Below are 16,638 nucleotides of genomic sequence, written 5' to 3' on the forward strand. Positions count from 1 at the left end.
TTTCGATGATAAAGATAAATTTTTATTTTCTCAAAATTTTCCTAAAATAACGTCTGTAGTTTATTGTAGAACCTTTTTTACATTTTATGTCGTCGTTATTTAATAATTTTAAAAAACTAATTCTGAAAACGTATCCACCCCCAAAGTAGGAGTCTTGAACGTCGAATTAGCGCTCAAACTCAGTATTTACAGATCTTTAAAAAGTTTAATATGTCTCAAATGAATCCGAAAGGAGTTTTCCACAACACTGCATACTCAGTTCAAGTACCTTACATAGCCGGTCACTCCCTTTAAAGCTTGTCCAAACCTGAAAACAGGCAGGTTGACCACAAAAACAATAAATATTGTATTAAGCCCTTAAATTAAAAGCTCTATTGCTCAGAATTTATGCCACAACACTAAATTATAAAAAAGTATAAAAATAAATTTTAAATCATTTATAATAATCACAGGATACAGCTTAAGTCAATCTTAATTGTATGTTTATTCTTTATATGCTTCTTCAATCCATACTGAGATGTAGCATTGTAAACACAAAGAGAACATGGATAATTTTGTAAGTCGTGTTTAGTCTCTTTATGTTGTTTTAAGTTGTCTTTTGTGGAGGCAGAAAACGTGCACTGATCACAGGCATGCTTTACTCCTAGATGAACACATTCTTTGTGTCTTCTCAGATGAGCACTGTCTTGAGCAGCATACTCACATAGATCACAAGGAAACCGGATTCCTTCATGCTTAACTTGCTTGTGCTTTTTCAAGCAACCCTTTCGTTTCCCAATGTATGGACACAGATCGCATAAAAACTGACCCTCTTCGTGTCTTAATTTGTGAGTTTTTACATTAAATTTTGAGGTCGTTACATAATTACATAGGTCACAGGAATAACTGTTACTTTTGTTATGAACGTTTTCTATATGCACCCTTAGATTACCCCGCGTAGAAGCCATATGGTCACATTGATCACATAAAAATGAAGTGGATTTATCGTGCTTGCTCTCAACGTGGTACTTCAGATACCGCTTACTACTGGCTACATATTCACATGCATCACATGGGAAAACGCTGACTGGGTTCGCACTGTCAAACTCGTTGTGCTTAATTGCCTTGTGTGTTCTCAAATGTTGTGCATGTGAAGCCAGGAAATCACATTTATCACAGGAATATTTTATTCCACTGTGCACAGTTTCTTTGTGAAGTTTTAATTTACCGAGACGAGGCGCTGAATAGTCACATATATCACATGAAAATTTTCTTCCTTCATGGACATTCCTGATGTGCCGTTTCAGATTACTCTCCGCGCTGAAGGAATTTGGACAAAGATCACAAAAATATCGAACACCCCGGTGTACGTTTTCAATATGTAACCTTAAATGAGAAATGTTTACAGTTTTAAACTCGCAATGCTCACACTGATTAAATGATTCTTCGTGTTTGCTTTTCTTGTGCCATCTTAGTTGTCCTTTGGACCCTGAATAATCACACATTTCACAAGAGTATTTCACTCCGTCATGCTTACACTCTGTGTGTACTTTCAAAACCTGGTTGGATCCAGCAACATAATCACACAAGGTGCAAGGGAATTTTAACTGTTTGTTCTTCGAGCCATTAATAGACCCATTGCCTGAAATATTTACAACTGATAAGAAAATGTCATGTCTACAAATTTCAAAGAAAGAAGATAAAAACATAATTAGGGTTCAGGACGTATACATAAGATAAGTCAGCTCAGATTTTAACTGAAAACTTTAATCAGCAAAATCTTTCGTCCATCTTAGAACCTCTATGAGTAAATCTACGAACTTTAGAAAAATATAAATAATCCCGCCGATTTGATACAAATGTCTTAATATCATAACATCAAATTTGTAAATCAACAGAAGATTATGTTGAATCATATCAAATTTAGAAATTCCAAAATAGTTTAAAGCAAAAAAGGACAATTTTGCTGATCAAAAATAAAAAATCTTCATTCCAAAACTTATTTCATATCTAGGGTTTAAGAGAACTCAAAATCGAGATTTTGTGAGAAGAGAAGATAAATGAATATCCTGAACCTTATACCTTTAACATCTAGCTTCCATTCTTCCTCTTCTTTCAATTGAATGGTGGGCTCCAGGCATTCATTACTCTCAAACTCTTCCATCTCTATTTTCATCTCCAGACCATCATTCTCCAGGTTCTCCAGGTTCTCCAGATCATTACATTCATCATGGATATCCATTCTTTCCGGGTTCTCAGTAGTTTCTGGATTTTCAATATCATTAAATTCATCTTTATTAGTTCCATGAGAATCTGAAAAATTTTAATACATTTATGCACACTAGGTTTAACTTTAAAGGAGAATTATTTTACCTTGAATAGCTTTAAAAACAAAGTCGGTTTCATCTTCAAGCCAGGATACTCCCAGAGTATACACGGTGTTAATGGAGTCAATATGTTGCTGGGCAGCATGGATAACATCATCGAACCTCTTCTGCTCCTCTTCTTCCTTCTGTATCATCAGGTTGATCTGTTGGATTAGGAGTAGGTTATCTTTCATTCCATTCCTCAGGTTGAGAATATCAATCATTATATGTTTTAATACTCGTTTATCATCAGTCACAGCTTCTATGCTCTGGTAAACACAAACAAAATAATTTCATAAGTGCTTAGGATCCGGATCCGTTGGATCCCAACATTTTGGCTTCCTGGATCCAGATCCGCCCAACTAAAAGATAAACAGGGAAGGACAAGTTGAGATAACTATAAGGAAAGGTGAAAGAAAAATCAAATCCGAAAAATTCACAGTATCAGGATCTTCTCCAATCCCCCGAATATGAAATAAGTTTACTTATTTTGTATTCTATCTGGAACCCTGATGACAAATCTACAAATATTCCCAAGCAAGTAAGCAAATAATTCTAATTTGTACCTGTAAGTATTTAAAAGCTAAGATTCTAACAAACACTTTGTCGGATTCCGACATTATCTCTGAAAAATGTAAAATTTTGAGTTCAATTCTTGACACTTTATGTATTTTTTAGATAATTTTCATTTTCTCTTAAACCTGATACAAAATGATTTGATTATTCTTGATGTTTGCTCTTCGTGTGCTTCCTCAATCCGTACAGTGTGGTCGCAACATAGTCACACTTTGAACAGGGAAACTTTTCATCGTTGTGTTTACCCTCTTTATGCTGCTTCAGGTTACCTTTAGAAGACGCGGCAAAGTTGCATTGATCACAAGGATATTTAATACCAAGATGAACACTTTCTCTGTGACTTCTCAAATGAGCTTTATCGGCCGCTGTAAAATCACACATATCACAAGCAGCTCGAATTCCTTTATGGTTCGCTCTTTTATGACGATACAACAAAATTTTCGTACCAACATAAGGACAATGTTCACATGGAAATGTGTCACCCTCATTTTCTTTGGTATTAGCTTTCTTTGGTTTATCTGAATGCTTAAAATGTATGTGAGATTTAAGATTTCCAGAATTTTTACAAACATATGAGCATTGATCACAAAAATATCTTGAATTGGTATGAGCGCCATCAATGTGCATCTTCAAAGTTGTCACCTGACTAAATGTTTTGTCACATTGATCACAGGAATATCGAAATCCTTCATGTGCACTCTTAATGTGCCTCTTTAGATTAGTTTCAGTGGAGAAGTTTGAACTGCACTGATCACAATAAAGCTTTAAGCCCAGGTGGATGCGTATCTTGTGTTCTTTCATGTGAGATAATCGTGTAAATACAAGTTCACATTCATCGCAAGGAAATTTTAATCCTTCATGTTTGTTCCTAATATGTAGTCTCAAAATAGGCTTGGTGCCGTGGTAATCACAGTGGGGACACTTTGATTTACGTTTTTCATGTTTATATTCTATATGATTCCTTAGAACAGCTTTACAGTGGGCAGCATATCCACACAGATGACACACGTGTTTGGGTTTATCGGACTCATGTTTTCTTTTCATATGTGATCTCAAACCACTGGAACTCTTTCCTATATAATCACAAACACCACAATTGTGACTTATCTGAACTGTTTTGGAGGATTTGTCTAACTGAATTTCTTGATCAATGTGTTCTACTTTTTCCTCTTCATCTTCATCTTCATCTTTCAAATTAAGTTCTTGGTGTTCTTTCAATGTGTGCCTTTTCAGCTGCTTGTCTGAAGTTGTAGAATAGTTGCATCGAACACAAGAATATTTTGAATCTTGTTTTTTTACTCCAGACGGACAGGCATGGTCTGAAAAAACAAACATTTTATATCCATGTTTTTCTTCAGAGTTTAAAGGGACTAAAAGCTTTTTCTTCAAAATATTTAAATACAGTGTCTGATCAAGAGAACATGCAATGCAAACAATTGTGGTTTCTCTAAAAGGTGATTTTTGTAATTCTTCATCAAAAATGTCAATTGAAATTGAAACACTCACATTTCCTTAAAAAGGAAAGAACCTTTTTTCTTGTTGCTGCGATGCGTGCCCCCCCCCCCCCCCCCCCCCCCCCCCCGCCACATCTTGACAGCTGTTAATCTTGCTCTAAGATTGAACAGAAAGATAGTCAACAGTCTTTCAAATAAGGCAATAAGTAGGAAAGGAAATTAAACCAATGAATCAACACTGCTTTTAGAAAATGTAGTTATGCAGTCAAGATTATATACAATTATAATAAACTCAGTACAAATTTATTTAAATTTGTCTGAAATTTATCATTGTCTGAGAGTAGATAACACTCCTTTACAAAGAGCCGGTTTGAAGATGGGCCTGGAAAAATAAGTTTTTAGATTAGCGGGATTCAAAGCAAATTATTGAATAACAAAAAACAACTTTTTATAATGTACATTGTTACACAATTAGTTTGAAAAGTTAAACAATTACAAAATAAATTTTTACCTTGAATATATTCAAGTTTAATTTCTTGTTTAACCAGTTCGGATTCCTGGGAGAAAATATCGTCCTGAGGTTCCCGATCTATTCCCGAGGTATCGTCCGCAACTTTCATCTCTGTTTCCTGGGAGAAAATATCGTCCCGAGGTTCCCGATCTATTCCCGGGGTATCGCCCGCAACTTTCATCTCTGATTCCTGGGAGAAAATATCGTCCCGAGGTTCCCGCTCTATTCCCGGGGTATCGTCCGCAACTTTCATCTCTGATTCCTGGGAGAAAATATCGTCCCGAGGTTCCCGCTCTATTCCCGGGGTATCGTCCGCAACTTTCCTCTCTGATTCCTGGGAGAAAATATCGTCCCCACCATTCAGCTCTGATTTATGAAGGGAAATATTGTCTCCAACATCTAGCTCTATCTTTATATCTTCACAATTGATTTCATCTTGTTCAATCTCCTCAAAATCCTCAGATTGTTCCCTTTCAACTTCATCAACAGTTGACATTGTGGAATCTCCTACTAATTTATATTCATTTAATCCCATTTAAAGACCATTAGCCCCCCCCCCGGAAAATAGGTGATAGGTAATTTTCCGAAGGCCTTTTCTCAATGGCTATTTATCAAGTGGCGACTTCACAAATTGGAAATTATTGATTAATAATTCGGAACCCGGCTGGACTCAAATGTTATGAATGACAAGAAGTGGTTAAACTCCAAATGATGAGTTTAACCAATGAGCAAACAAAATAGTTCAAATGAGCCAATAAATAGTTCAATTGGGCAAATAAAGTTCAAATGAGCCAACAACTTGTTCAAATGATCGAATAAAATAGTTCAAATGAACAAAAAAAGTGTTCAATTGAGCAAAAAAATAGTTCAAATGAGCAAAAAAATAGTTCAAGTGAGCAACAAAAAAATGGTTCAAATGAGTCAAAAATAGTTCCAATGAGCCAAATAATAGCTCAAATGAGTACAAAACATTGTTCAAGTGAGCAAAAAAAATAGTTCAAATGAGCAAAAATATGTTCATATGAGCAAAAACATAGTTCTTAAATGAGCCAATAAATAGTTGACCAAGAATTGATATTATTGGTCACTTTGCTCGCAGCGCCCGGCTCTCTAGCCTGTCCTAACCAGAGCGTTTGGCACCCTAGCCTGTCCTAGCCGCAGCGCTTAGCCCCCTAGCCTGTTCTAGCTGCGGTGTTCGGCCCAGAAAGTGTCTTAACCTAACCTACCCTAAAATGATACAAAATAGTTGAAATTTAGGCCATGTACAAAAATAATAGGCGGGGGGAGGGGTTCACAAAAATATTTAATTCAATATGAGCTACAAAATAGTTGCTCATTTGACCTATCTGATTCATATAAAAATATGTTTTTTGCTCATTTGACCTATTTATTTGCTCATTTGAACTATGTCTTTGTTCATTTGAACTATTTTTTGTTCATTTGTCAGTTTCTTTGCTCGTTTAAACTATCTTTTTGATCATTTGAACTATTTATTTGCTCATTTGTAAGCTATGTTTTGGATAATTTGAACTTAATTGTTTTGCTCATTTAAACAATTTTTTTCACATTTCAACTATTAAATGCTTCATTTAAGCTAATTTTTTGGTCATTTGAATTATTTTTATGTCCATATGTGAAATATTGTTTGATCATGTATACTATTTTGTGATGATTGTTTGACCTATATTTTTTCATGAAATATAAAAATATTAAACTGAATATTTAAAAGTTAATATGAGTAAATAATGTGTTGTTTGAACTACAGGAAATGACGTCATTATCAGTAGTTAAAATGAACAATAGTTCAAAAGATCAATAGTTCAAAGGGCAGTATTTAAAATGCGGATCCACCTTACCTTGAACTAAACTAAAAGCAAACCCCGTTTCATCTTTAAGCCAGGATACTCCCATTGTATACACAGCGTTAATGGAGTCAATATGTTGCTGGGCAGCATGGATCACATCATCAAACCCCTTCTGCTCCTCTCCTTCCTTCTGTATCATCTGGTTGATTTGTTGGATTAGGAGTAGGTTATCTTCCATTCCATTCCTCAGGTTGAGAATATCAACCATCATATGCTTCAATACTCGTTTATCATCAGTCACAGCTTCTATGCTCTATTTTCAGAATAGATTTTTTTTAATACGATATCAGGTTGCAAACTTTTGTAACTTAAAAGAATATATCTTTATAATAAGGCTCTTCGCTCATATATACTTCTCAGGTATTGGAAGACGACTTTTAGAGTCTTAACTTTAAAAAGTCGAATGAGCCTGGTAAATAGTAATTGTACAGTGTTAACACACAAATATCAGTTAGTTAGTGATTTGATAAGTGTCTAGTAAAACTATTTTCTTTGTAACAACATCAAATACACTTAAATATTGCTAAAAAGTCATCTTGCTATTCCAGAGTTTTCTGGTCATACTGTACAGTAAAATATAACTATTAAATATTTTGTATATTTGAGGGTTTTATTAACTATGATTATTTCGTTAATAAAATTGTGTAATATTCCAGTTAAAACATTTGACACCGAAATCTAGTTTCCGGCCTATCCGAATTTTTCTTCGTTCAAGCAAGGTTTTTAATAAATTTCTAAACTTCGGCAAAGATTTTATCTTGCAAGCATTAAAATTTGTTAGAAAATTCGGCTAGGAGGGTAAAGTGAACATATTTACATACACTTATAATTTAAAAGATTGATAAAGTTCAAAACTGTTTTACTATAAATTTATGTTAATTGTTGCTTAAACTGTTTTATCTGATTGATTTCTTGGATTTAAAATCTCAGTCAAAACAAAATAAAAATAACAGATTTTACTTTTTCAAAATAAAATTTATAAAATAAGTCTAGTTTTTCAAAATCTAAATTTCCTGAAGTGCTCTCAATAATCTAAACCTTTCTGAATCCATTAAACTCATTTTATCTGAAAAATAAATATATACATAATCAATTTATTATTCAATAAAAAAAAATATATATATATAAATAGATCATAGTTCCTAACAATAGATTGTTGTCATGATATTCATAAGGGTACACATAGCTTCAAAGGTGTTAAATGTAAGCCTGAAAACTATCGTTGGATTTCATTAACTTCCCATGTCTGTAAAACCAGCAGTAGCATATGTAATGAATGTAAAAAGGCAACATTCAACCTTAATTACAACCCCCCAACCCTGGAATTGGTTTAAAATACAAAGCCATGTTAATGATACTAAATCAAGTAAAATTTTATGCCAAGTAAGAGGGGGTAATGCTCAGCTGGGCAATAGGTATAAAAACCGTTATGGATTTATTTATGATGTTTGCCCACACTGCGAGTTATTAGGCCTCAATATTAAGTTAACAGAATCTCATGTTATATTTGAGTGTCCAGTAGTAGCCAAGCTCAGAAGAGATTTATACATTTCAAAATTTATGTCTGAGTTTAAAGCAAAAGGCCCAATAGCTAATGTCCGGGTTTTAAGAGCTTATCTTGGCGGAGATGGTTCAGCAGGACAAACCCTAATGGTAAGAGGTAGGAAGCTGGGTAAAATGATTGAATCATGGCTCACACCAGTCCATGAACCACTTTAGTAACAAACATTCCACGCCATATTTACTGTTTTTAACGCTAGTTCTTATACTAATAAGTTAAAGAGTATATTTAAAGTGTTCCAGTATTACTGACTGTATTTAATTAACTCATTGGCAAAATGGAATGAAGGCACCTGGCGAATTGAAATGACGATCACGGCAATCCCAGTAAGAACATTCAAATTTGCAGGTACAATAAATTAAAAAGTTTTATTTACCGGTTCATTACTGAACTTTCCCTGGTCAGGATTACTTAAACCAACCAATGAACCAATCAATGGAAGTGTGTACCATATCCTGTAAGTGCTTACAAAGCACCCCCTTTATTTCTCCCCTAGTATCCACGCTTATCTGGCATACACATTGAATCCTAAAAATTCAGGCCAGATCTGAACCACTAGATCCCATATAGACCAGGGAAAGTGGCGGAGCTCAACCCTATCTTCAATGTGTTCCAGCCTACAGGTCGTAATACGTTGTCTGTAGGTTGATTGTTAATAATAATAATAATAATAGAGACAAAGTTACATTTATCAACCTTTATAAACCACACCTAGGGTTTTCCGTGCCAGCTTGTTGTCCTTGGAGTGTAGTGTTGTAGGAGATAAAGAAACTATTTGAAAAAATTTAAAAAAAGGGCGGGTTCAATGGTTTCAGGACTCACTGGTTCATCGTACAGTGAAAAACTGTAAGAACTCAATTTACAATCCCTTGAAAATCGAAGACTCCACTATGATTTAATTAAAACCTATAAAATTAGTCATGGTTTTAATATTGTTGATAAATGTACGAGTTTTCCCATGCTAGCAGATCTAATCTAATCTGCAGATTGAGCAATAAAACTAAACATATGATTTCTATTGATTCTAAACGGAGGGAGAGCAGCCATAGCAGGGCTGTTTTTTAGGTTGGTCTCCTGGCAGTTTACCGTGGTGTTAATTAGAACTGAACTGATGTGATACGTCGTTGGACTGGGTTTGGAGAAGACGGAGGAACAGGGTCAGATTTGCTCAATTAACATGTTATAAATTTGGTTCTTGATTTGAGACAGTAGGCAGAAAACAGAAACAGAGGCGCCTGGAAATTTTGCATGTGTCCTTCATTTTTTATCTTGATACACTAGATATTCGTAAATATAATATTGAATATAATATATTCTGCATGCATGATACATGCACTCTTATGAATATCATGACAACAATCTGAAATTTTCTTATATACTCCACCAAGAGCCCTGTAAGGATTCATAACATAAACACAAGTCTGACTTTAACATTTGCAGATCATGCCTGAAAGGAGTTCTTAGAGATTGTCATTTCAATTAAAGTTCAAACTTTCAAAATATTTGAATGGATTTTTTGGAGACCATTTTTATTTGTCTTACTATGGAGAATTTAAAATCCTGTTCCTTAAATTTCAAATTTCCTTCAAAAATATGAAAACATTTCCTAATTTAACACAGAAGTTCAGTTTTCTCTTTATCAATAATTCATTTAAAATTTCTCTATTCAGAAATATAAAAAGTAAATCGAAAATCGGAAATTGATAAAGAATAACCAAAAAACATATTTTGAGCTTGAATTTGTAAAACACATATTTTTGCTGCATGGCGAAAACTATTATACAATGTACTTAATACCTATTCGTGCTTTTGCTTTAAATGCTTCGTTAAACTATATTTTGTTGTCCCTACAAATTGGCACTCTTCACAAGGATGTTTTGTTAAGTCATGTTTACTCAATTTGTGGTGTTTCAAAGAACCTGCCTGAGATCCTGCAAAATCACATTGATCACATTGATATTTGATCCCTAAGTGAACGGAATTTTTATGAGTTTTTAAATGAGCTTTCTGGCGAGCAGTATACTCACACAAATCACAGGGAAAAAGTTCTGGTTCGCCGTGGTTGATTTTCTTATGATGTTTCAGATACATAAGAGTCTTACCAACATATGAACACTCATCACATGGAAATATTTCTGGGTCATGTACTGAGAGTTTGTGATTGTTTAAAACAATCTTAGACTTCGCCAAATACCCGCATTGATCACATTGAAATTTGAAGCCATCGGGCTTTTTATATGTCTGTTTATACTTCTTTTTCTGGTTTGTAATATCACCGTGTTTGTTCTTTTTATGTTGTCTCAAATAACTGGCAATATTTGTTATGAAATCACACTGATCACATGGGTATGTTATACCTTTGTGAACCCCGTCAATGTGCTCTTTAAGCTGAGACTGCTGGGTTGCAGAAAAATCACAGAATTCACAAAGTACCCTTTGTCCTTCGTGGATACTTTTAAGATGTCTCTTTAAATTTCCTTCATCTGTAAAAGTACTTGTGCATTTTTCACAAGAAAACTTGATTTTTTCATGCTTTCTTTGAATGTGCAGTTTTAAAAGTGACCTACGCGTTGCTTTGAACTCACACTGAGAACAAGGAAAGCGTAGGCCTTGATGTATATTTCTAAGATGCCAATACATCTGATATTTTGAACCAGAAAACCCGCACTCATCACAGAGTTTTCTTTCTGACGGGTTTCCACTCTCAGGTTTATTTAGATCTTTTGTTTCTGCAGTTATATCGTCATTACATAATATTTTTACAGATCCATGTTCCGACATCTTGTGAGTCATAAGGATCCTCGGTGAAGTCCCATTATAATTACACTGGTCACAGTAGTACATTGCAGAATGCAGGTCTTCGTTTTCATCTATTTTAGTTCCACTATTAGAGCTGATGTCTTCTAAAAATATCAACTTTTGATTACTTTGTAATTCGGTAATTTATCGTAATAATTATTATTCCGTGTGAAAACTGAGCCCGCAATTTAAAAATTTCGAGAAAAAACGGCTCGGGTCTAAGTTGTCATTGGGCCTTATTTACGGCTTGAGCTTTCGGATTAAAGCTGCATCTCATTTTCAACAGAGTTGAGATCAAAAAACCGGTTTAATATTCTATTTGGCGGATTTTCATGGTAGGAATTGGCGCATTCCGGGTTTTGAGAGAACAAGACTCAACATTGAGCCTTACACTCCACTAAAACCAACCAAGGTCGGTTTTATTTTCATTGGGCCTAACTCCTTAAGTCGAGCCGAAGATCTTGCAGCTGTCAATCACGTGACACAAGCTGTCGTCAGATTGGGGTCGAAGATCGGGTCTTAAAGTCGGGTTTAAGGAATTACGCTTCGAGCCAAAATTTTTAAATCGCGGGCTCTGGTATCCTATGGTCAGAATAATATGATGGTTTAAATGTTTGATTTATTTTCTTCCCATTTAAAAAAACTGGCCTTTTAAGTCTTTGCACACCTTTACTAGCAACACTTTTAGTTGCCATTTTCATCGTTCTATCTTTGCTGAACTTTCTGTTAAAATTGATGCATTTTCAATGGGATCATGCGTGTTGCCACAACAAATTACATACTTTTTACCTTCCATATCATCTTCAGTTTCCTCTTTCAAGATAAGACAAGGACTCTGAGATTGATCTGAACCAAGTTCTATCTTTATATCATCCTCATCTTTTAATAGTTCCACACTAGAATTAGGATCTGGAGAACTCCTTCCAACAGTTAGTAGAACAGTATTTTCTACAAAATAAAATAAAGATCTAGAATCAGGAAGAGAATGATTAACTTTAAATTACAATAAGTTCACAATAAAAATGTATTCAAAATACCGTGTACGAACTTGAGAGCAAATCCAGTTTCATCTTTAAGCCAGGATACTCCCAGAGTATACACTGTGTTAATGGAGTTAATATGTTGCTGGGCAGCATGGATCACATCATCAAACCCCTTCTGCTCCTCTCCTTTCTTCTGTATCATCAGGTTGATTTGTTGGATTAGGAGTAGGTTATCTTCCATTCCATTCCTCAGGTTGAGAATATCAATCATAATATGCTTTAATACTCGTTTATCATTACTAACAACTTCTATGCTCTAATCACACGATAGATTTAGCATTTAAAACGGATTTCTTTTTTTCAAAACTTAAGAGTATATTGAAAAACAGAAAAAGCTCAAAGAATTGGAAGACAATAGGTGAAGGTAAGGTAAGGTTTAAAAAAAAGGGTAATATTTAAATACTGGGCTTTTAGGGCGCTTCGCGCCCATCTTCTATTCAAATTGTGAACATGTTCTTTTTGTTTACATTTTAAAACAAAGAAGAAAAATTTTTTGCCGATTATTAAAAAAAATTCGCGGATTTTCAAGAAATTAAATTTGTTTACAAAATTAAAAACCTTTAAAACACATTTTTTAAAATTTTTTTATCATTCATAAAGCTTCCCTTTGGTCACGTGATGTCCCACAAAAAATTTGGGCCCGACCGGTTCAGCCGTTTTTACGTTTATTGGATACAAACAAACAAACACCATAACAAACAGACAGACAAGCCAAATTTATATATAGAAGTCCTAAGAATCCATTTAATTTGAAAGTAGAATGTACAAATGGTAGAATGTACCAAAGCTACAAAAGGTGGAATGTACAAAAGATAAATTGTACAAAAGATAAAATGTACAAAAGGTAGATTGTAAAAAAGGTAAAATGTACAAAAAGTAGAATTTACAAAAGGTAGAATGTACAAAAGGTAAACTGTACAAAAGGTAGAATGTACAAAAGGTAAAATGTACAAAAAGTAGAATGTGCAAAAGGTAGAATGTACAAAAGGTAGAATGTACATAAGGTAGAATGTACAAAAGGTAGAATGTGCAAAAGGTAGAATGTACAAAAGGTAGAATTTACAAAAGGTAGAATGTACAAGTAGAATGTACAAAAGGTAGAATGTACAAAAGGTAGAATGTACAAAAGGTAGAATGTACAAAAGGTAGAATGTACAAAAGGTAGAATGTATAAAAGGTAAAATGTACAAAAGGTAGAATTTACAAAAGGTAGAATGTACAAAAGGTAAAATGTACAAAAGGTGGAATGTACAAAAGGTAGAATGTACAAAAGGTGGAATGTACAAAAGGTAGAATGTACAAAAGGTGGAATGTACAAAAGGTAGAATGTACAAAAGGTGGAATGTACAAAAGGTAAAATGTACAAAAGTTAGAATGTACAAAAGGTAAAATGTACAAAAGGTGGAATGTACAGGTAGAATGTACAAAAGGTGGAATGTAAAAACGGTGGAATGTACAAAAGGTGGAATGTACAAAAGGTAGAATGTACAAACGGTGGAATGTACAAAAGGTAGAATGTACAAAAGGTAAAATGTACAAAAGGTGGAATGTACAAAAGGTAGAATGTACAAAAGGTGGAATGTACAAAAGGTAGAATGTACAAAAGTTAGAATGTACAAAAGGTGGAATGTAAAAAAGGTAGAATGTACAAAAGGTGGAATGTAAAAAAGGTGGAATGTACAAAAGGTAGAATGTGCAAACAGGAAGACTATACAGAAGAAAGAATGAACCAAAGGAAGGTAGAATGTGCAAAAGGTAGAATCCAAGGTGGAATGAACAATTTATTTTTAATGGAGAAAAAAAAGTTATGCAAAATCTTTTTATTCCTTGAGATCTTGAAACAAAGACGATCTCTCTTTATTTGGTAAAGAAGCTTTTATTAATTCAGCCATTTTTCTCTGTAATCGAAATATTTCATTTTCTATCTATCCACGTATAGCAAATATCATGACATCACTGATGCTTAATTACTAAATTCTGTGTGCTTTTTTCTCAAATGCTTTGTTAGTCCATACTTAGTTGTCGCTACAAACTCGCACTGGTCACAAGGGTGTTTTGTTAGATCATGTTTACCCAATTTATGCTGTCTCAAAGTGCCTGCTGTAGATCCTGCAAACTCACATTGATCACATTGATACTTGATCCCAAGATGAACAGCTTCCTTGTGAGTCTTTAAATGCACTTTCTGGCGTGCAGCATATTCACATAAATCACAGGGAAACATCTCTGGTTCTCCATGGTTTATTTTCTTATGATTTTTTAAATACAGAGGTGTGTTTCCGACATAAGAGCACTCATCACAAGGATATTTCTGCGGGTCATGAAGAGAAAGTTTGTGAAGGTTTAGAAGGTCCTTTGACTTGGCTAAATGTCCACACTGATCACATTGAAATTTGAAGCCATCAGGTTTCTTATATTTCTGCTTATATTTATATTTTTTAACAGGTTTCACAACATCACTATGCTTTTTGTTTTTATGTAGTCTCAAACTACTTGCTTTAGTTGCAATATATTCACACTGATCACATGGGTATGTTATACCTTTATGAACTCCATCAATGTGTTCTTTCAGTTGAGACTGTTGACTTGCGGAATAATCACAGAACTCACAGAACAATCTTCGTCCTTCATGAACACTTTTAAAGTGTCTTTTTAAATTTCCTTCATCTGTAAAAGTACTTGTGCACTTGTCACAAGAATATTTGATGTTTTCATGCTTTCTTTGAATATGTAAAACTAAGTATGATCTACGCTTTGCTTTAAATTCACAATGTGTACAAGGATACCGGAGACCTTGGTGCACATGTCTTTTATGCCAGTAAAGTTGAAATCTTGTCCCAGAAAACCCACACTGATCACAAAGTTTAATTTCAGACGAATTTTGTTTCTTTAATTTTTTCAGACCATCAGTTTCTTCATCAGATGGAAATCTAGGAACCAAAATTTCATTTTTCTCGTTTGATCTTGTTCTAGTAACAGAGATAATTGATCCTGAAAATTATAAATTTTGTAAAATCTTGAACAAACCAGTTCTCTACGCAATGTATAAACAAATCTTATCCAATGTTTCTGAACATTAAATGAACATTATACATTTTTAAAGATTTTTTTTTTTTTTTTTTATTTTAATATTAGAATTTACCTTCCTTTTCTTCTTTAGATTCCTCTTTTAAGATTAATTCAAGAGAATCGGAGCTCTGAGATTGATCTAAGGTTGAAGTTCCAATTTCTATTTTTATTTCTTCATCTTCCTTAATTGGTTCAAAGGTTGCATAATGAGAAGAAGAATCAAACGGCGAAGTTGAATTATCTAAAAACAAAAAAACTATAAAGTGTTCAGTCAATGTAACAAATAATACCTTGAATTAAACCCAGAGCAAAGTCGGTTTCATCTTTAAGCCAGGATACTCCCAGCGTATACACTGTGGTTATAGAGTCTATATGTTGCTGGGCAGCATGGATCACATCATAAAACCTCTTCTGCTCCTCTCCTTCCTTCTGTATCATCAGGTTGATTTGTTGGATTAGGAGTAGGTTATATTCCATTCCATTCCTCAGGTTGAGAATATCAATCATTATATGTTTCAATATCCTTTTGTCATCAGTCTCAGTTATTATACTCTAGGAAAAAAAAATTTAATTTTTAAAATGGCAATGTCAGAATTTAAATTTTCAAATGTTTAAAATGGCAATGTCAGAATTTAAATTTTCAAATGTTTAAAATGGCAATGTCAGAATTTAACAAAAAAAAAATATGTTTGAAATCTTTTTTGTTCCTCAAGTTCTTTAAGTAAATATAATCTAGTAAATTCTTCGTCTGGCGGATAAGGATTTATATCTGTTTGTTGGTTCATTTTTTCTGAAAATAATTTCTTTAACTTCATCAACATAATTAGAAATGCATAAATATGATTTTACCCAAACAAATAATATTTCTAATAGTCACCTTCCCTCAGCATTTGAAGTCAATTCAATTAAATTCGACAGTTTTTATTAATTTATATCTGAGAAAGTTATTTGAGACAACACACAATATAGAATATAAGGCTCTTATTGGATTTTAATGTATTTTTCATAACGAGGGCACCATACATGAGTAGAAAATCTATTCCAATTTAATAGATAATTAAAGGACATAAAGACTATTCAATTTTTTCTATTCAGAATTAATTAAGTCCAGAGTGAAGTGGTGGAATTATTAGACTTTAAAAACCCCAGCGTGCTTCTTTTATGCGGCGGATACAGAGAAAAGGGACTTACCTCTACCCACCCTTATATTTCTAATTAGACTCAATAGTAAAGGGTATATAAACCTTGAATAAAAATATTTTAAAACTTGGAGGATCTTTATTTAAAAATGACTAGTTTTGTTTAGAATAGTAAATGGATGATCTTTTATAACTTTTAACTTCATAATTCAGGCAGAAATTTATTTTGTTCAATGAACATTTATACTTGATATAATACTTTTCGAAATTTCATAA

At 33.6% G+C, this 16,638-nt stretch overlaps 3 protein-coding genes across 5 annotated transcripts; all 3 read right to left on the reverse strand.

Annotated features, from left to right (window-relative positions):
• Positions 1–357: 357 nt before the first annotated feature.
• Positions 358–15,774, reverse strand: LOC111712496 (zinc finger protein 236). The gene is made up of 14 exons (XM_023487128.1): positions 15,514–15,774; positions 15,297–15,464; positions 13,981–15,145; positions 12,149–12,410; positions 11,901–12,059; positions 10,113–11,215; positions 6,743–7,004; positions 4,921–5,393; positions 4,356–4,368; positions 3,167–4,240; positions 2,912–3,006; positions 2,353–2,614; positions 2,062–2,292; positions 358–1,621 (listed from the first exon to the last, which is right to left on the reverse strand). The coding sequence occupies exons 3-14, from the start codon at positions 14,044–14,046 to the stop codon at positions 447–449; spliced, it is 5,175 nt and encodes a 1,724-aa protein (XP_023342896.1). The 5' UTR covers positions 14,047–15,145; positions 15,297–15,464; positions 15,514–15,774; the 3' UTR covers positions 358–446.
• LOC111712493 (zinc finger Y-chromosomal protein 1) lies at positions 2,970–7,815 on the reverse strand. 3 transcript variants are annotated; one of them, XM_023487125.1, is made up of 5 exons: positions 7,765–7,815; positions 6,743–7,004; positions 5,205–5,396; positions 4,887–5,132; positions 2,970–4,240 (listed from the first exon to the last, which is right to left on the reverse strand). In XM_023487125.1, exons 1-5 carry the CDS (start codon positions 7,810–7,812, stop codon positions 3,066–3,068), a joined length of 1,923 nt encoding a protein of 640 aa, XP_023342893.1. In that variant the 5' UTR covers positions 7,813–7,815; the 3' UTR covers positions 2,970–3,065. The 3 variants fall into 3 exon arrangements, with proteins under 3 accessions (XP_023342893.1, XP_023342892.1, XP_023342891.1); XM_023487124.1 differs by having other exon boundaries at positions 4,887–5,393; XM_023487123.1 differs by having other exon boundaries at positions 4,887–5,396.
• LOC111712494 (zinc finger Y-chromosomal protein 2) lies at positions 14,118–15,730 on the reverse strand. The gene is made up of 3 exons (XM_023487126.1): positions 15,514–15,730; positions 15,297–15,464; positions 14,118–15,145 (listed from the first exon to the last, which is right to left on the reverse strand). The coding sequence occupies exons 1-3, from the start codon at positions 15,728–15,730 to the stop codon at positions 14,118–14,120; spliced, it is 1,413 nt and encodes a 470-aa protein (XP_023342894.1).
• Positions 15,775–16,638: the final 864 nt, after the last annotated feature.

This window comes from Eurytemora carolleeae, unplaced genomic scaffold (assembly GCF_000591075.1).
Source record: "Eurytemora carolleeae unplaced genomic scaffold, Eaff_2.0 scaffold1198, whole genome shotgun sequence".
Classification (NCBI taxonomy): domain Eukaryota; kingdom Metazoa; phylum Arthropoda; class Copepoda; order Calanoida; family Temoridae; genus Eurytemora; species Eurytemora carolleeae.